Genomic DNA, 20,622 nt, shown 5'->3' with positions numbered 1-20,622 from the left:
ACTCCTTAATTTGAAAATCAAAATGGCTGCCCCGCCACTTTGTTCACCATAAAGCTGAGGAATGGGGCTGGAGAAATATAAAACTGGCTGTAAATACCACAGTGGGCCTTTAAGTACGTTTCAGGTCTAGGTGAATGCAGCTTTCCACTCAGCACCATTTGCCGTGTTACTACACCTCAGGGGACTTCCATCTTTGGCAGATACATGAATGATTTCGTAACATGTGTTTCCATTCCTAATTGAACGTCCGAATCAACGAAATGTACTCCAAGGTTTCACTAATACATAATAAATGTAAAGCAGACTTTGGTACTTTAACACTGATTCTAAGGTAAAAATGGTATTAGTTGAATCTGGTGGGTTAGAGCAGGACTGGAACAAAAGTGTATACATCCTGTAGTTCTCCAGGAGAAAGGTTGTATACATCCTGTAGTTCTCCAGGAGAAAGGTTGTATACATCCTGTAGTTCTCCAGGAGAAAGGTTGTATACATCCTGTAGTTCTCCAGGAGAAAGGTTGTATACATCCTGTAGTTCTCCAGGAGAAAGGTTGACCAACCCTATTCCCTCTCAATCATAGAGATACATATTAATATATTAAAATATCTATATATTAAAATATCTAGTACCCATCTGTTCTATTGAACTCTATGCTCACAACCGACAAGACCTAGCTAGCTAGCCAGCTAGGTGGCGTAGTCTCACTCACTCTTGTGTAGCGGCGCCCCATGGCTGTGGCCGAGGTTCATGCGAGGTGGCAGGGTGCTGTGGTAGGGCCCAGCGGCGGTGCTGAACAGGATATCGTTGGGCAGGGCCTGGTCCAGTAGAGAGCTCCGGGAGCTGACCAGGGACAGGGTTTTCCTGTGGCTGCTGCACAGGCTCTCGTCCGACAGGGTCCGGTACAGGGACCTCCTCGGGGACATGGGCAGGCCGCCAGGACCAGTCAGACTCTGTGGGAAGAGATAGAGAAAATGAGGGAGGGAAAAAGGGTGATGGAAAATTTGGAGACATTTTACATCTCGGAGGGCTGCACAACGGAAGGAGTGATTAAAGCGCCAACTGGTATGTGCTAAACTAGGAAAAAAACAGCTTGAATCTTCCATAAAATTGGCAAAACAGTAACTTCGGTGTACCACAGTGCCATAAATGAGAGCCAATAATTTCCCCTCAATTATCTGACAATAGCTTCCCTGTGCATAGTAGTTGGTATCAATGCAGGGCTTCAGATAATGATAGACAAAATCGTCCATTTATTACAGGAGGATATGTCAAGACTATAGACTATTATGTTGCTGGCAGCCATTTTCTTTCATTCCTGTGATACATTTTTCAATCAGTGAACAAAGAGGTCTGAAGAGCAGCTTGCTAGCTCCCAGATCAAATCCCTTTGTGTCAACCCCTTCCCATTCCACCCTTGTTTCCTGGCCACATTTTCTTCTTCTTCTTCTAATTACCCAAGAGCCTTTGCATCAAGTGGTGGGCTTTTTCTCCCGACACTAGTCGCCATGGCCGGTGGCATTGAACAGGAGACGTCCAAATTAACCTTTCGATAAGCGGGGGGAATCTGTGCTAGGAAAAGGTTAGCGTGAGTCTGGCGCCTTATAACCACCCTTGGTTTTAATTTCAGTTCATTTGAAAACGGTGCCAGACTTGATTTTTAATATCACAAGCAATCCGAATGGATTATGTCAAGCGGAGGAAGGAGCCGACTGAAGGAGGGAAGGAAATTAAAGCAAGACACTCATTGTCAGAGTGGGGAGAAACGGGGAGCACTACACTAGAGAATCATGTCAGCTCTATGTATTACATGTCTATCGGCAACGTTCCAAACATTTCCTTTTCACTGAACACAGCCCAGACAGTATACGAATGAACCAGAGAGTTGGAGTGATAGTGAACCAAGTAGTGTGGAGAAAAACTCGAGGGAGCAGGGGCTCACCTTGCCACGACCCCCATCCTCGGGGGGACTGTCGGGCAGCATCATCTTCAGGAAGGCCTCTCTGGTCAGGCTGGGCTGGACCTGCTGGAGTTGGCCGTCTGCACCCAGCATGGCCCGCAGCCTGCTCCCCAGGGGAGGATGGGGGATGCAATGGAGGAGAGGGAGGGAGGGGGAGACGAAGAGGTGGAAGAGAGAAAAGAAAGTGAGATAGGGTTGAGAGAGAAAAAGGCATAAATGAAGAAAGATGGTAAGGTAGAGAATATAGTGAGAGTGAGAGTAGAGAGAGAGAGTGAGAGTAGAGAGAAAGTGAGAGTAGGGAGAAAGTGAGAGTAGGGAGAATGAGAGAGAGGGATGAGAAACAGGCAGGGAGAGGGTGTAGATGGGGGGCAAAAACAAAAAGGTAAGAGAGTTGCATTAGAGACAAGCTTCTAAGTTTAATTGAGGTTTCTTGTGAATTGTACAAGGGTAGGCGGAAGGCACTCTCCTGAACAAAGAACGTGTCTAAAATAACACCCCATTCCTGGTCAAAAGCAGTGCACTACATGGGGAATAGGGGGTAATTTGTGATTTGCCCACAAAAGGTGAGGTAAAGGAGGGGGCAGTGACACGTGTGGGAGACTGAACAGTAAGAGCAAAAACAGTAAGACCAAAAATAGAAGCATAAAGCTAACAGAAGTAAGACCAGGCAGTACATTACACAGCTCTTTGGGAAGGACAAAATAATAAACATGGTCATAAGAAAGAAGGATACTACAAGAACTACTGTAAAGGGTTATTGACGGTTGACTCTCACACACACACACACACACACACACACACACACACACACACACACACACACACACACACACACACACGGGGGAGTAATCTTTTACAATACGCTGTTCGGAACCAGTCAATCACAGTTCTTCAACTGGAGGGAATCTAGTTTGGGAAGTATCTGTTTCCAGGAAAACACACAGAGTGGGGGTGTGGTGTCACGGAAGGTACAGGTTGCGTTGTGTACAGACACCATGCGAGTGACAAAGTGGGTAGATTTATTTTACCACCCCATTTCAACCATGCTTTGCCCAATATTTATGAAGAAATGATACACTTAACTTAAAGAGACTTCCACACAACCAAATGGTGATTTGAATCTCAAAGAAACAGGTAAATATTATATAATCCCAATCTTACAATGTCATTTCTTAGTAAATACTATGTAAACAGAGGAATGTAAAATAAAGCGTACATAGAGGTTTATTGAACAAAACAAGGTTCCGTAAAGCTAGTGTACCTGGATCTCAGTGTTAGAGTCTTTAGTAGGAAAGACAATACGCCTTCCACTCCACTGATGTAGAAAACCCCAAGTGAAAAAAAGGAGGGAAATAATGGTAATGTACATTGAGATCTAAACAAAAGCTGTACATGGCTGATATGCAAGCATATAGCTGTCAAAATGTCTACGCTACTTAGGAAGAAAATACTTCAACATACCTCAAATAACATTGGCCTTATAAAGCAGACTATGCAATAAACCTGTTACTTTTGTGTTAAACGTTTCTGTACAGGGGTAAGTACACTAACTACTTGTTCTTGCATACCTAGTACAAACTAATTACATAGTTACCTTGGAATAAGGCCAATGTGATGTGAAGTGCGGATGAAAATTCTGCTCTACTCTTGTTATCCTCCACCAACCATAACAATTACAATGAAACCTATCATGCCATGATAAAATATAACAGCAAAAGAATGTCCATGAATGCTACTCCTACACTATATACACAAAACTATGTAGATACCACTTCAAGTTAGCGGATTCAGCTATTTCAACGAATCCCGTTGCTGACAGGTTTATATAATTTGAGCACACAGCCATGCAATCTCCATAGACAAACAGTGGCAGTAAATTGGCTTTACTGAAGAGCTCAGTGATTTTCAACCTGGAACCATCATAAGATGCCACCTTTCCAACAAGTCAGTTTGTCAAATTTCGGACACTGCTAGGAGCTGCCCCGGTCAATTGTAAGTGCTGTTATTGTGAAGTGGAAACGTCAAGGGGACACAACGGCTTAGCCGCGAAGTGGTAGGCCACACAAGCTCACAGAATGGTACCGCCGAGTGCTGAAGTGCGTAGCGAGTAAAAAAAAATAAGTCTATCCTCGGTTGCAACCCTCACTACTGAGCTCCAAACTGCCTCTGGAAGCAACATCAGCACAAGAACGGTTAATCTGGAGCTTCATAAAATGGGGTTCACCATGCGCAATGTCAAGCGTCGGCTGGAGTGGTGCAAAGCTTGCCGAAATGTGTTCTCTGGAGTGATGACTCGCGCTTCGCCATCTGGCAGTCCAACGGAAGTGGAATTTATTTCCTTCTTAATAAGTTTGAGACAATCAGTTGTGTTGTGACAAGATAGGGGTGGTATACAGAAGATAGCCCTATTTGGTAAAATATCCATATTATGGCAAGAACAGCTCAAAAAAGCAAAGAGAAATGACAGTCCATCATTACTTTAAGACATGAAGGTCTGTCAATACGGAACATTTCAAGAACGTTGAAAGATTCTTCAAGTGCAGTCGCAAAAACCATCAAGCGCTTTGATGAAACTGGCTCTCAATGGGACCGCCACAGGAAAGGAAGACCCAGAGCTACCTCTGCTGCGGAGGATAAGTTCATTAGAGTTAATTCCACAAATCAACTTTTAACAAAGCACACCTGTTAATTGAAATGCATTCCAGGTAAGTACCTCATGAAGCTGGTTAAGAGAATGCCAACAGTGTGCAAAGCTGTCAAAATATATTTTGATTTGTTCAACACTTTTTTGGTTACTACATGATTCCATATGTGCTATTTCATAGTTGTGATGCCTTCACTATCATTCTATAATGTAGAAAATAGCCAAAATAAAGAAAAACCCTGAAATGAGTAGGTGTGTCCAAACTGACTGGTGTTTTTCATGGTTCGGGCTAGGCTCCTTAGTTCCAGTGAATGGATACGTTAACTTTGTGGCAACAGTTTGGGGAAGGCCCTTTCGTGTTTCAGCATGACAATGCCCCCATGCACAAAGCGAGGACCATAAAGGAATGGTTTGTCAAGATCGGTGTGGAAGAACTTGACTGGCCTGCACAGAGCCCTGACCTCAACCCCATCGAACACCTTTTGGATGAATTGGGACGCTGACTGCGAGCCAGGTCTAATCACCAAACATCACTGCCCAACCTCGCTAATGCTCTGTGGCTGAATGGAAGCAAGTCCCCTGCAGCAATGTTCCTACATCTAGCGGAAAGCCTTCCCAGAAGAGTGGAGGCTGTTATAGCAGCGGAGGACCAACTCCATATTAATGCCCATGATTTTGGAATGAGATGTTTGACGAGCAGGTGTCCACCTACTTTTGGTCATGTAGCGTAGATGCAGCAATCCAAACTTGTTTTGTTTTAGCTATGTGCTGTCCCTTCCATCTAAAATGCTGTTTTTATTTTGGGGGCACTATGCCCACTACGGGGGCTGTTTTGTGAACAGAAAAGGTCACACTAGCCGATGGACACTTTACACTAGCTAAATGAGAGACCGTACTCGAGGACTCTGCTTCAACTCCTACTTATTAATAAGATAGGACATGTGTTAAGAGGATTCTGTCAGAGCCTCAGGTCATCAGTGGTTACTTTTAATATGGCTGTCCCCCTTTGTTCAGAACCTGTCTAAAATGGGTAGGTTAATATGGCAGAATGACTTGCAACCTTTTCAACAGGACCAAAGCAGACAGTTTGTCAGCGCACCATCTTTCTTTCCAGTTCAGTTAACTTAACCAAGAAAGACCCTTGAGGGTCGAAGCCTCGCTTGCGAGGTCAACCTGGCCAAAGTTTAGCAGGAAAGTACTAGTAAAGTTGACAAGCGTACCTACTTGTGGCGTCATTATTAAAATAGGACGCCAGGCTTTATTTCAACGGTTTACTGAGAGTCGAGGCTGAAAATTTGTCAGTGGGAGGGATAAAAAGGATGTGTGGCACCGGCAACTATTATGATGCTGTAGAACATATTGACAGCGCTCTAGGTGCAAGTTTTATGTCCAAGTAAGAATACAACTCCACAAAACACTGCTTATTTACTCACCTGTAGTCTTTTGACCTGCCCGGATCCACCATTGGAGAGCCATCCTCGGCTTTCTTCCAGCCAATCAGATACTCTTTGCCTGGTGATTGGCGGGTGTGGATGGCAGCATTAAGCCCCACCCCTGTCACAATGCCGCCGGAGGAGACGATGTAGACTTGGGAAGAGTCAACCGAGGTGGAGGTCTTAGGACCACGTTCCGAGGGGCTGCCAGAGTGTCGTGAGCCACTAGGAAAACAAAGACAGAAATATGTGATCACAGTTGGCCAATTACGTCAAATATGAGTGGCTACCAAAAATCCACGGTTTGGAGTCAGTCCATTTTATATCAGTCAAGTCATGGGATAATCAGGAGGAATAATTCCCCTCCCGAATTGAACTGACCCAAACCCTGCTACTCATATCAGTGATTCTCCTCATGATGGGCACTGTGTGGTTCTCGTAGCAGGTTTTGATCCCAACTCCTAGGACTCCGCTAGCCTACCAAAGCAGAATTCATGCCAACCCTGCCTATGCGGACAACATGGTGATGATACGAATTGGGGCATGATGACACTGCACTGGTGCCGCTGGCAGCAAAGGGCAAATGTGTCACAGCTCATTAAATGCTGCATTGTGCCCACTGCGGGGGAGGCAGGATCATGCCATGGCCACAGTGAGCCTGCCACAACATGGCAGACCGGTCATCACCTTTTAGCATAATCTTGTTCCCAAGACACTTTTGCCCCAACTACTCGTCTGGTGGACCAACACATCCAATTCAGCCTTCATTAGCCAATACAGAGAGCCTGGAGAAACTCCCAGCGCACAGGCATTTGTTTAAATCGGCTTAATCTACCAACCAATCATCTCCCAGAACACTTTCCCCTTAACCCTCCCCCATACACTAGCACACCATAAGCACAGAGCCACGCCTCGCAGTCATGTAAATGACAAATACTTTAAATCAGTAGAGTACTTCCATAGAATTCTATGGCCACTCTGACTAAGGCCAACTTAGAGTGGTTGATATCCCTGGCTTATATAGGCTGTGCGCAATAGCTGGAGGATGAGGTTACTTTTAGTCTGGTCCGGCAGGAACCTGCGGTTTGGCTCATGCAGTCTGACCTAAAATGGAGAACGTGATGTCACCGCTCAGACTGAAACAGCATGAAAATTAAGACTATATCTAGTCCCATCTGACCCCAAAATGGAGGTACTGGTGTCAACTCTCAGCCTGGCCCAGCAGGAAACCGCACAGTTGGGCTCATCACGTCTGACCTCAAAATGGAGGGCAGGAAACTGTAAACTCTGTTATATTTGGTCTAACCCAAAAACGGAGGAAATGAAATGTTGGAAAGGTAACCTTGACTCCAGGCTAATGTGCACAAGCTTGGAGAGGAAGTGCAAAAATAATGGATTGGGAATCTGGTGTGGAGATTCTGTGATGATGACGACATGGTGGTTTTTGCCTAGTTGCTGGCTAAGTAGGTTAGCTGGCTACTTTAGCTGCGTCATTATCGATGTTATTGTTGTACCCGGTGTCTATGTGACTAAACATTTGTATTGTGCAGGCACAGCCTTGCAACAGTTACCTATTTGCCTTACAGTAGTGGACTAGCCATCTGGAGCACCAAAATGGCTAACACTACAGGGAATCACACCAGCTCTATTTATTACATTACTATCTGCAACGTTCCAAACATTTCCTTTTCACGAACACAGCCCAGACAGTATACGAATGAACCAGAGAGTCGTAGTGAGTGAACCAAGTAGCATGGAACTAGAGGGAGCAGAGGCTCCTGTTCACGAGAAGTTGGGCTAGCTATAAAGAGAAGTCCGCTTAGGAAAACTCCCAAATCAACATGGAAAAGTAACACCACAACACACACAAAAAAAAAACTACGGTGGGGAAAGTTAAGAGACAAAAAAAGTCCCTTGAGTCAGATGCAGCCAAATGTAGGAAATTGACCGACTTATTCAGTTGTGCTGCTACTAGTGCTAACGTCAACGTGCATGAAGCCCATGCCAAGGGGGATGCCACAGCCCCTGGACAAAGAGTTCTAGCAGAAGTAGAGGACAGCGACAACATAGCCAATTGTGAGCATAGCACAAGCAAAAGTCAGTGCAGCCGAAGCGGTAGGCAAAGGGGATCCAGGGCAGGGAGGGAGACATGGATAACACAACATCAATATTGGGCAAACTAACTAGGCTAACTAATAAACAAATTAACTAGATCAGTAACATGATGCCAGTCAGACAGTTTCTTGATTGATGTGCATGCCAGCCACAGTCATTTCAAGCCCCATTCCTCGACTTTAGTTGAATAGGAACTACAACATATGATATTTCATATTTTCATAATATTTTTACTATGTACTTGTGTTTTCAACTATTGTCATTAGTCAAATCCCAATTTATTGGTCGCATACACATATTTAGCAGATGTTATTGCGGGTGTAGTAAAACGCTTGTAAAGTCAGTCTTTGACACAGCACAGCCGCCTTTTATTTATTAATTTCACGATGATTAATTCTGACTATAAAGCTATTGTTTCCACTATGTTGCTATATTTATAATCTGTAGCTAAAACTATGAATACAACTGAATTTGTGTGCTGAGCTGGGGTAAAGTGAGCTGCTGAGAAAACTACTCTTCCACTAAGGTAGCCAAGGACATTTTTCTACTTACCATTCACTTTACACCCAAAACGCAGGTGTCTTTTTACTGGTTCACTGTGCCTGTCTGTTGTAGTGTTGTCTACTACTTTGACATAGTGAAGCCAGCCAGTGCTTGGTCTCACTGAGTATTCTAGCTATTATACATTCTCTGTTTTACACTCAGGCTTCAGATTGATGGGATATTGGTCAATCATGACCATTCAGGATGTGTTCTGTAGAACTCTTATAACAGTCTACAGTATGTGAGTTCTGTAGCACTATAGTACTGCATTTGTGTACAGTAGCTGTGATGCTGGTGGTGGTATTAGGGCCTGGTGTGTGTACACGTGTGTGTGTGTGTGTGTGTGTGTGTCGGCAGTGGAATATCCGCGGGCTGGTTGTAGTGGGCCAGTCTAGGTCAAAGTCCAGGGCCGTTTTTTGTCCCAGTCCGTCTCTGCTTACTCATCATGCCAATGTGTGTACATGCCTAGAGCAAAAACAACTCACATCCAATAATGACAGACATTGAAAACAGGCGCAGTTTGACATCACATTATGAAGTGTCATTGGGAGTGGTTGAACGGAAATGAAAAGGTACCAGAACTGATTTCAATTGTACAGTACCAGGGTTAATTTTAGAGTGAATATTCTACAATATAATCCGATTATCAAGCAGAACAACATTTCAGATGCTGGTACTCTGTATTGGTGAGCTGTGGCCACAATTCAAGCACTGGTCACCGGTCAGACAAAAGGGATCCAGTCAGCCTCTTGGTGGAGGGTGAAGTTGCCCCTAGACGCTGATCGTAGGTCAGTTTGGCAGTTTCCCCACTAATGGACTAGGGGACGGGAAGCTGATCTTAGATCTGTACTTAGGGGAACTTTATCTTGGAGCTACACCTTACCTGGACATGGAGGAAATCTCACTCAGGTCGCCCAGGCTCCCGTCCGTTACGTGCCCAGCCGAAGTGGCCTGGGTGCTGTAGCCTTGTGACGTCAACCCTTCTTCTGGCGTCCCCGCTCCGTGGTAGCCCCCCGTTCCAGAGTACTCCACTACCCACTGCTCCCCTCGGGCATCCTGGGGGACTGGTCGGCCGGCCGAGACCCCCGGTACGCCACCTCCGCTGCAGCCAGGTAGAGGGGGAGGCGGCGGGGGCATGCAAGTCGCCGTGTCGATGCCGCTGTCGGTGGACGCGCCCTTTATGTAGATGACGCCCAGGGCATCGGGGTCCATGGGGTCGCCAGAGCCGAAGCGCTTTTCGTCGCTGCTGCCACTGGAGGCATTGCTGGAGAGAGTGTTGCTGCTGGAGTGACTGGAGCCAGACTGGGAGATCAAACACAACAATAGTTAGTGGTTAGCGACATTCATTTGTGTCTGAAAATTAACGGTCAAATCCTTGCTTCCCCAGTCCTTGTTTCCTCAGTTCCTCTCAAAGCGTATTGGAATAAAGGATCCAAGACCCCTACCTCAGACCGCCAATGAGCTTTGAGAGGAATTGAGGAAACAAGGATTTCGGCAACTAGTAAACATTAAAAAACAATGATACATAAGATATATATCCTTACGCCACAATTCAATCAAATCTAAGATAAAAGTGGAAATACATATTGTGGGTTTATTCACCGGTTCGGAATATATTAACCGCTTAAAACTTTAGAATTATGGAATTGGGACCCTGGAAATGTTTGGCAGCCTTTACAGTGCATATGAAACTTTAATGCGCTCTGCATAGGGAGGCAAATACATTCTACCCCTTTTTCTGTTCATCAGCAAAAGCAGCAGCATCCCCTCAAGCTTCAAACTTTGCAATATTTTTCCAGGGCCAATTTTTGGGATGCTTCCTCACTCATAGTAATATTAATGAAAAAAATTATGCACATGAATCGACATTCACCATACGTCACCATTACTTTCAATACACAGATTTGGTGGGGGGGGCAGGAGAATAAATCCGAAGCGACAGCAAAAGCGTCACCACCGACAAGGGTAAGCTGACCTAATCTAGCCTGGTCCGTCAAGGACGAGAGGCGGGCCTCGTTCCCTGCAGACGTAGAGCTACACACCATCGTACTGTGTCGGCTTGGGGCTGTATGGGTAACCGAGCCGTTCTCTACTGCTAGGTGCGACCCTAAAGATCAGATGACAATAAGTACGGTATCATGGCCAATCTGTCAAGGATGTCGTGTTCCAGTTCAAACCGACCATGCATGCTGCTAGAAGGGGATAAGGTGCTCTGGGAGCGCATAGTTAGGTCTACCAAAGCCTTTGTCGATTGACGAGGCAAAGTCCTATGGGATATATTCACCAAATGGCCATGATGTTTTGCCATTGGTTTCATATGAAACATATTATTTATTTATTTAAAGTGTCTTACAACTAACTGATTTTGTCCTGAAACAGTGTTACAAGACATTCTTCCCATTGACGCTCAAATGTAGGCTATTACATGAGATGACAGACGCAACAAACTAACCCAAATCCAACATGACAAGAAAAAAGCATTACATTGTAAAATCAAAGTCAACCCTCATTAAACATTAAAATAGCTAACTCTTTCCAAGTATGAGTACTCACATGTTGGTATTTATTGGGGGAGTCCTTTGCTCCTTGTCTCGGCTGGCTTCTCTCCCTCATGTTCAGAATCTTCGTGGAGGGATGGTGCCACTTGGCCTCTGCAAAAGAGGAAGACAATTTGTGATATAATTATCTCGTTAAAATACTCATGGTACAATTTCTACGATACTGTCCACTAGAATTGATGTCAGGTCAACTCTTCATATATTCAGGACTTGAACTGGGTCATATTCACTATGAACCAAATGGAAACAAACAGATTAAAGTGGGGAGGGACTACCTGAATGTGTCCAATAAGAAACGCTTGTTTTCATTTCCCATTGCAAAACCTTTTACTACAGTGTGAACTCATGAATATGACCCTAGTTGCCATTACTGCCATTTTTTCAATGCAGTTCCTGAAATTCCCCAAAAATGAATTGGAATGGCAGTTATTTAGTCATTCTATTTTAAGGTACATGCTATGAAAGCACATTTGTCATTTTTTGACATCACAACATGACACGTTTGGTAAAACTTTATGTGAATGACAATCTTGAATCTGTAAGAATGACAGTTAATATTGCTTTCTGTTTTGTCTGTCTCCAGCTGACCTTTTTGCTGCATTTCTACTGACTGGCGAGTCTCTTTCATAGCACAGTTGATGATATTGGTGATTACATGATGATGCTTATGATGGTGATGATGACGATGCTGGCGATGAAGAAGAGTAACCCATACCTGCTGATCTGGTCCTCTCCAGCTTTGGCTCCCCCTCTCTCCGGCCCTCTCCCTCCTTGTCGCTCGGCTGGTCCAGGTGCAGTGCAGGGGACTGGCATCTACAGGTGCCCAAAAGAAGAACAGGACATAAAGCTAGAGGTATCAGCAAACTGGTTTAAATCTTCAAAAGAGGGAGGCAAGATATGTCTTTGGTGAACATTCTAACCATGAAGACAGTCAGTCAGTGACGCACAGGTCTGCCATTTGTTTTGTTGTTGCCCAAACAGACTCAGTTTTTTTTTCAACTGACCCGCACCTGCATGATCTAATGTAGAGCCGCCAGATCCTACCACAGGGGTTGGCAACCCTGGTCCTGGAGTGACCCAAGCACTTAATGTTTTTGATTTAGCCGACCTGGAACACCAGGTGTTTTGAATTTAGGCAATAATTTAACTGACCAATTACCTCAGTTTGTAAGGTGTGGTACCTAGTTGGAGCAAAATCCTCCAGTATCTGCGGCACTCTAAGAACAGGGTTGCCTACCCATGCCTTACCTAATCACAACTGTATCAACTTTCAATGCAATAATTATGTTAAATGAGAATTGTTGTCCTAAACTCATGCCTCAAAGAGAACGCTAACCAGCATATCATGGCTCCCAAACATTATAATTGAGAAAATGGGTTTAAATTAATCTTCTCCCACAGCATCCTCAATGCTTTGTCACTGATTTGCATTGGAACCTTTAAAGTGCATTGTAATCCTTATCCACCCCACTTCCTGCTTTTCGCACCACTGGCCATTGTTTCACCTCACCACTTGGCTAGTCACACTGAGCTATTTCAAACCTTTCCCTTGGCGTGTAACAGTATCCGTTAAACTGTGGCTGCCCAGACACATTTCCACAATGTGTCTCGATGCTGTGGGGATATTGAAGGAATGCCTTGCAACCTGAGAGCCAGGGTCCGGCTGGGGCCTCTGGCCTGGCGACTATAGACTTGTCTGGACTGCAGAAGGTCAAGGAATAGGGTCCTGGAAGAACCAGGATGGGGGGGCGGGGGTGGTAATGGCATTGTTCTGTCCTAGATAGGCCGTCTCCTCTATCATATGACACGCGACTGGTCCTACTACATATACTGAATATATGGGTCACTGTATTGAATATATACACTATGCTGAATATATGTAAAGCACTTTGTGACAATGGCAGAGGTAAAAAGTGGTTTTAAAATAAATGGGATTGAAACATATACACTATTGGTCATTGTGAATGCTGAACAGTTATGAAAATCGCTTTGGATGAAAATGCTAAATGACCATAGTATTATTATTATTATGGTCCTCTTTCTGTATAGATTATGTGCCATCTATGCACATGTGGGGATAGTCTGGTTTAAGAGGGTTGATAGGAGTGTAAATATGTAGACTGTTGCACTTTTCATATGCATTTTAATTGTGCATTATGCTGCGTTTCTATGTATTATGCTCTTTGTCTTTTTAAGCACATTACCAAATGAAAGTTGATCTAATCTAGGAGCAAAGAAAAGCACCTTATTAGATGACAGCCATCTGTCCTATTCATTTGTGCCTGGGGTCTGTAGATTTCTCCAACAGATGCCATCAAACATGGACTTGATTATTTTGAGGAACGTAAACATCTAATAAACTTGGGCGGGGTTTCTACTTTTGGCACTATTCCATCGGCTCCATTGCCCCAGACAAGCTCAATCAAGCGCAGATACAGTATTTTAATATTATTGTATTCAAACCCAGTCTGCTGTGTATGTAACTCTCCATCGAGTGTCGAGGCATGAGGTTGAGTGTCTTAAAATGTACACCATAGTGGTCCTAAAATATACACCATAGTGGTCCTAAAATATACACCACAGCGGTCATAAAATGTGCATCGCAGCGCTGTGCCCTAATGCACTTACCCGTTAATGTATCCAGCCTTCTGGGACCAGGTGCCACAGGGTCCGGGGTCACTGGACGTGGACTGGTTGCTGGGGGAGCTGCAGTACAGTTGTCCAGGTTCCCGACTGCTACAGGAGGCCGTAGGGGATATCTCATATTCCTGCAGTACCCTGAAAACCACAAAATAACGTTTAGGGGACGTTTAACCAAACGGGCCTCGACCGCCAAAGTGCCCCACCTGTAGGCTACAGCTTCAATGGCCCTGTTGAATGGAAAGGGTTCGTTGTTAGTTGGATTCTCAAAAGGGCCACACACTCCAGGTCTAAGGGAACACTTTGACTGTACCTAGCAGACAAAACTAAATTGCCCACTGGGTGGGTCACTTTGGATAAACACATCTGCTAAACGACCATGTTATCACTCATGTTATTCTCAAAGAGCCTTCGTGACAATGTCAGGCGTGTCATTACAACTCATCGCCTAGTCTGGACATATGATACACGTGCCCCTGATGTTTGTTTGTTTGCTTTGTGTATCATCATGTGCATTGTGCCAAAGGTCAAATTACAGAGTGTAGATAAGATGTTTTATTTTGTATTATTCGATACTGACAATACAAATTGTAGGTCAACCATTAGACAGTGACGATAAATAGTAACTGGACTACTAGAATCCCATCCATTTATGAAGAGTGTTTGGGGAAATACTAGGGGAACATAGCGTAAGTACGCAGTTAGGCCAGGCGTTATTCTTAGCCTGAACAGACTGTTCCAAGCCTCCGTGCGAGTGGGAGATGCTTGAGCCTCCGACTCGTGAAACTCGACTCTCCCGCCGGCCCGGGAGGAACGCTGAGCCCTCGAAAAAAACACAGAATCCCAGATCATATGGAAAAGCTGAGATGGGATCGTAAATGTGCAATGGGTAAGCGAGCATAATAGAGGGTATATATTGTAGGGCAGGGAGGAAGGGATGAGGTGGTGTGAAAGGGAGGATAATCTTGCATATTCAGCAGCTTTGGAGCAGGCCTGCTTCGCAAGGCGTTGGCAGCTGCAAATTGAGTCCCACCCCCTCTTAATTAGCTGGCGAAGCTCCAACTAGGAGTGGAAGCCACAAAGTGTTTGAATTCAAACAACCCCCACACAAACATATGCAGTGTCTCCGTGTCGTTTCCCTTAGGAAAACATGTCACCTTAATGGTTCCATTGTACTACCTCAGAGTCTATCACGTCTGTTTTTTTCTGTAGAACCCAGACAAAGTGTCACATATGACAAATATGGTATGGTAAAAGGGTGCGAGAAATGTAATGTTACATGAATCATAACCCAGAAACCGGTTTTCATATTTCCTGCTGGTAATGGTGTGGTGACTCCCGGTACGCTTAATAAGAACCAATATGTTACTATATCAACTGGTCTGGTCCGAAAAGTAGACTGAGAAGGCTAGTGTCTTGGAAATACGTGGTCATTTTAATTTTGTTACTCATTATGGTTTGATTTTCAAGAAATTTCAGTGACAAATGAAAATTCGAACTTTGTTCTAAAAGCTACCCCCACCTAAGTGTAGCTCACAAGCGCTAACTAAAAACCCAAATAAAAAGGACAATGACTAGTGGGTCAGGACTTTAGGTTCACTAAAGCCTTAGATGGAGTTTATCAAAGCACACTGCGCTTTATTATGGCCGACAACTTTCGTACTCATCCCTGCATTCTCTACCAGAAAGTTGGTTGGCCCTCTGATGTCACGTAGGTTGATACATTGCTACGTTCTCATTTATAAAGCCCTTTTACATAAAGTCCCACTGTACCTAACATCATTACTAAACTTTAGACACCCGGTCTCAGGGATGGCGAACTCTGGAAATTCCTTTGGTCTATACAGAGTTAGGCAACTCTGCTTTTATAGTTTTCTTGCACCTTATTTTGTGGAACAATCGTTAAAATGTTCTTAAATGTGATGTTCTGGTGCCTCTAGGGCAATCCAGAAAGCTGATTGAGGACCTCATTACTGATGAAAGTGTTTTTTTTTTATGACCGTGTTTTTCTTTCTGTTTGCATTTTGTATTTACATTTTGATGTGGGTATTTTCTGGAATTTATGTAATTCAGGGTCTCATCTGTAAAAGAGATCATGGTTTCAGTATGAATCCCTGTTAAAATAAAGGAGAAATAAATGCATCATTTGGTGCCAAAGCAGGGTTGACATCTTAACTCCTGACATCTTAAGTTTAATGAGAGAAATATCAGACACCAGAAGAGTTTGTAGCGAAGCACTCAACCTATTTTGCTTTAAAAGTATACAATTACCATATGAAATGCCCATGTCTCCAAGAGAGCGACGTGTCTGATAAGAACAGTTTATATGGTTGAAAACAGGTCTATAATATACACCGACTGAGCAAAACATTAAGAACACCTGATATTGAGTTGACCCCCTCCCCCCCTTCCGTCAGAGCAGCCTCAATTCTTCGGGGCATGGACTCTACAAGGTGTTGAAAGCGTTCCACAGGGATGCTCGCCCATGTTGACTCCAATGCTTCACACAGGAGTGTCAATAAGGGAACATACCTTTCACCTGGTCAGGCCATGTCATGGAAAGAGCAGGTGTTCACAATATTTTTGTACACTCAGTGTAGACTTGTAAAGTCTTTCATACAGACATTTTGAAGGACACTCCAATCTGAAAATAGAGTTTTCACTCCTGAGAGGACAATCTATGCCAGAATCATTCCTGTGAAACCATTGACTAGAAGGGAATCACTTCATCTCAATTTTCCACCACGATAAGGAAAAATAACAGCCAATAGGCTGTGCTTTTCTTTTGACAAAAGGTCAAACTCATCCCACAAAAATGCACTACTCCCACATATACACACACATACCGGTACGCTTGCATGCACACGCACAGTTGTAAAAGGATATACACACACTGATTATGTGAAACACCACACATACGCATGGCAACACACTCGTGTTCAACCTGATGCACCCTTGCATAGCTGACATGTAATGCAACACTGCCCAAAAGACCAGTGCTGAGGTAGCCTTACTGTCGCTGTGTGTGTGTGTGTGTGTGTGCGCGCGCGCAACAATCGGGGATAGACCACAGCAGAGAGGCAGTGCAGGGCTGCAAACAAGAGCCTCAACACTCAGGAGCTCAATAAAAACATTCACATGCCTTGACGCCCTGCTAGCGAACCCCACAACAGCCCCCCGCCCTCAACCCCTCACCACCTTCCATGCTGTGTGCCAAGTTCAGTAACAGGGGCACAACACGGGAGGTCGATCCACAATCCTTATAGACAGAGTGAAAAAGTAGATGCTTATGGAGTGACATTGGTGCCAACAAAATTAAACATTTCATGATACAAATTCTGATAAACATTCTGTTGCCACTAAAATCACTCCATAAAACAACACCAAACATATGGCCAAAAACGAGGAAAACCCTCAAGTCTCTTCTGTTTGTTTTTCTGTTAGTATCATATCAAGTGCCAAAGAGTGCTTATCATCTACATTCAGCATTGATTCAGTTGTTTTTTTTCTAGTTCTGGTACTCACTGTTTGCAAACACCAACTGATGCAATGGCTGTGAGAAACACTGCTTTAAGTATAGTAGCTACAGCATGTTAGTTGGAATTAGAGCTGGGTCGAGTTTATTAGGGATCAACAGTAGAAAACTGACAAACAGGGATGGTTTACCTAGACTTGTCAAATAACAAACCCCATTCCTGTTTTCCATTGCAAATCGTTGTAAAACACTCAGTTGCTTTCCCTAATGAACATGCCCCTTCTGCCATCTTGTTTTTCTTCCCGTCAGAGCAGTCTCAGTTTCCCAGTCATGTATTTGCCACTTAATTTTATGCTAATCACATTACAAAAACCTTGACCTCATTATGCACGGCCTATGCTAATGTCGTGCAGTGTCAGTGATACTAAGGATAGAAGTGCCATTGTGTTCGTCGGGAAAATTATACAATTTCACTAACAAAAACAGGTCAGCAATAGGTCCTATTCAATTATTAGTAAAGGTCCTCCATTCAAAAGTTTGGGGTCACTTAGAAATGTCCTTGTTTTGGAAAGAGAAGCATTTTTTTGTCCATTAAAATAACATCAACTTGATCAGAAATACAGTGTAAACATTGTTAATGTTGTAAATGGCTATTGTAGCTGGATACGGCACATTTTTTATGGAATATCTACATAGGCGTACAGAGGCCCATTATCAGCAACCATCACTCCTGTGTTCCAATGGCACGTTGTGTTAGCTAATCCAAGTTTATCATTTTAAAAGGCCAATTGATCAATAGAAAACCCTTTTACAATTATGTTAGCACAGCTGAAAACTGCTGTTCTAATTAGAGAAGCAATAAAACCGGCCTTCTTTAGACTAGTTGAGTATCTGGAACATCAGCATTTGTGGGTTCGATTACAGAGTCAAAATGGCCAGAAACAAAGTACTTTCTTCTGAAACTCGTCAGACTATTCTTGCTCTGAGAAATGAAAGCTATCCCATGCGAGAAATTGTCAAGAAACTGAAGATCTCGTACATCGTTGTGTACTACTCCCTTCACAGAACAGTGCAAACTGGCCCTAACCAGAATATAAAGAGGAGTGGGAGGCCCCGGTGCACAACTGAGCAAGAGGACAAGTACATTAGTGTGTCTAGTTTGAGAAACAGATGCCTCACAAGACCTCAACTGGCAGCTTCATTAAATAGTACCCGCAAAATACCAGTCTCAACATCAACAGTGAGGAGGTGACTCCGGGATGCTGGCCTTCTAGGCAGAGTTCCTCTGTCCAGTGTCTGTGTTCTTTTGCCCAGCTTAATATTTTCTTTTTATTGGCCAGTCTGAGATATGGCTTTTTCTTTGCAACTCTGCCTAGAAGGCCAGAAGTGATGGTTGCTGATAATGGGCCTCTGTACGCCTATGTAGATATGCCATTAAAAATCAGCCGTTTCCAGCTACAATAGTCATTTACGACATTGACAATGTCTACACTGTTTTAAATGGACAAAACATTTTCTTTTCTTTCAAAAAACAAGGACATTTCTAAGTGACCCAAAACTGTTGAAAGGTAGTGTACCTCAAGTTTCCCTTGGTGACAAACTTTGAGCATGATTATGAGTGTCAAAGGCAGGGATACTCAAATCTGGTCTCCAAGTACTGCTGATGTAAATTCTTCTGATAAGCAGGGACTGATGAAGACAGTGCTTGTGAGTGGAATCTCTAACCAACCAGTGACAATGAGTTTACCCTGTTCGAAAAGAAAACCGGCAGCACTTTGGCCCTCCAGGCTCAAATTTGAGTACCTCTGATCTAGGGCGTTTGAACTTGGAACTATGAGTCAATGAAGATGGAGGTGGGTGCTGAGGTGTACCTGGTCCCGTCCTGTTGCTTCCTGTCGAAGGAGGTGCTGCGGGAGATGGCCCCCTGGGCGTAGTGGAACATCTGATGCCCGGGGCTGGGACCCTGTGTGGGTGAGGCCCGGGACATGGACGGGCCGCCACCTGGGGCGGTCGAGACGCGGTGCCAGCCGGCAGCCGTGGTGGTCTTGTACTCCACCACGGGGACGCGGTACATCTCCGAGCAGCTCCTGATAGAATAAATCAAAAGACACATTAGCAATTCAGCGTCTTACAATCTTAAAACAGTGAAGTACATGTACTAAAATTATACTGTAAGAGTATGAGTTGGTGTTGTTACCGTGTTATTAAGTGCATCTAATGTAAAAAGTGTGAATCCTCTTACTTGCCAAATATGTTATACTGTAAGTCAAGGGGAGATTTAAGTTGAGATTTGGCAGATGGACTGCATTTTAAGAGTTAGGTTTTTTGAGATTTTTCAATGCCCGTTACATTTTTCCACAAACCTCACTAATTGATACGTCCATTTCCAAACTGGTAGAGCCTCGTTCCACCTCTTTCTTGCTTGATTTAAACGTCAGAATACAGTATTTACCCAATATTCTGAGTGCAATCTCCCATTGCATTTGGGACCAGTCGCTGCTAACTTGTGTCCAACTTCATCCCAATTTACTCCTTTGCTACAGTTAAATATGTTAAACATTTGCTGATGGATATGAGCTGCATTGACTAGGCCTGTGGCCGATTGATAACATTGATAACAGCCGATTGATCAATAACAGTGGTATTAGTATTTTATTTGGATCCCTGTTAGCGGTTGCCAAAGACGCAGCTCCTCTTCCAGGGGTCCACACAAAACACAACATTAATAGACAACATTGATTAATTTAACAAGCCCATTAGGTCATGACTACAGAGATCATTAGCTTTGAACTAGCCAAGTCCCAAAAGTCTGGGTCCCAAAATGCATCCTATTTTCCTATTCTGAACAAAAATATAAACACAACATGTAAAGTGTTGGTCCCATGTTTCATGAGCTAAAATAAAAGATCCCAGAAATGTTCCTATGGATAATGTTCTCTTTCACCCTGCTTGATTCCTGTTAAAACATGATTTGGCAAGTCTCAAGTTCTTAACACAACAGTTCACCAACCAACCCAACGACTACCTTGGAATGTCCCCCCAAAAAATGGCACAGCACGAAAACCCGGTCTTGATTCATACATGTTGGCCCAGTCTCAAATGGCACAGGTCCATAGGGCTCTTGACAAAAGTAATGCGCTACGTACACTGAACAAAAATACAAATGCAACAATGTCAAAGATTTTACAGAGTTACAGTTCATATAAAGAAAAAAAAATAATACAAATCGGTCAACTGTAAATAAATAAATTCATTATGC

The 20,622-nt window shown here is 43.8% G+C and overlaps 1 protein-coding gene and 1 long non-coding RNA gene across 5 annotated transcripts in view; both read right to left on the bottom strand.

The window, feature by feature from the left end:
• LOC112222972 overlaps positions 1 to 20,622 on the bottom strand; it is a 266,640-nt gene that overhangs the window by 61,994 nt on the left and 184,024 nt on the right. The gene's annotated exons all lie outside the window — the stretch shown is intronic.
• The window catches only part of LOC112265631 (signal-induced proliferation-associated 1-like protein 2), a 97,039-nt gene that overhangs the window by 13,037 nt on the left and 63,380 nt on the right, over positions 1 to 20,622 (bottom strand). For 3 of the 4 annotated variants that reach the window (XM_024443149.2, XM_024443156.2, XM_024443172.2), the window contains exons 10-18: positions 19,235 to 19,450; positions 13,877 to 14,026; positions 11,964 to 12,061; positions 11,244 to 11,341; positions 9,574 to 9,992; positions 6,033 to 6,257; positions 3,217 to 3,270; positions 1,938 to 2,058; positions 708 to 948 (exon numbers count right to left, since the gene is read on the bottom strand). In XM_024443149.2, coding sequence (XP_024298917.1) covers positions 708 to 948; positions 1,938 to 2,058; positions 3,217 to 3,270; positions 6,033 to 6,257; positions 9,574 to 9,992; positions 11,244 to 11,341; positions 11,964 to 12,061; positions 13,877 to 14,026; positions 19,235 to 19,450 — 1,622 coding nt within the window. The remainder of the gene's footprint in view (positions 1 to 707; positions 949 to 1,937; positions 2,059 to 3,216; positions 3,271 to 6,032; positions 6,258 to 9,573; positions 9,993 to 11,243; positions 11,342 to 11,963; positions 12,062 to 13,876; positions 14,027 to 19,234; positions 19,451 to 20,622) is intronic. The other variant, XM_024443165.2, reaches the window with a different exon arrangement.

This window comes from Oncorhynchus tshawytscha, linkage group LG02, assembly GCF_018296145.1.
Source record: "Oncorhynchus tshawytscha isolate Ot180627B linkage group LG02, Otsh_v2.0, whole genome shotgun sequence".
NCBI classification, from domain to species: Eukaryota; Metazoa; Chordata; class Actinopteri; order Salmoniformes; family Salmonidae; genus Oncorhynchus; species Oncorhynchus tshawytscha.
The sequence above is the reverse complement of the archived record's forward strand: the minus strand, read 5'-3'. Positions and strand labels throughout refer to the sequence as shown.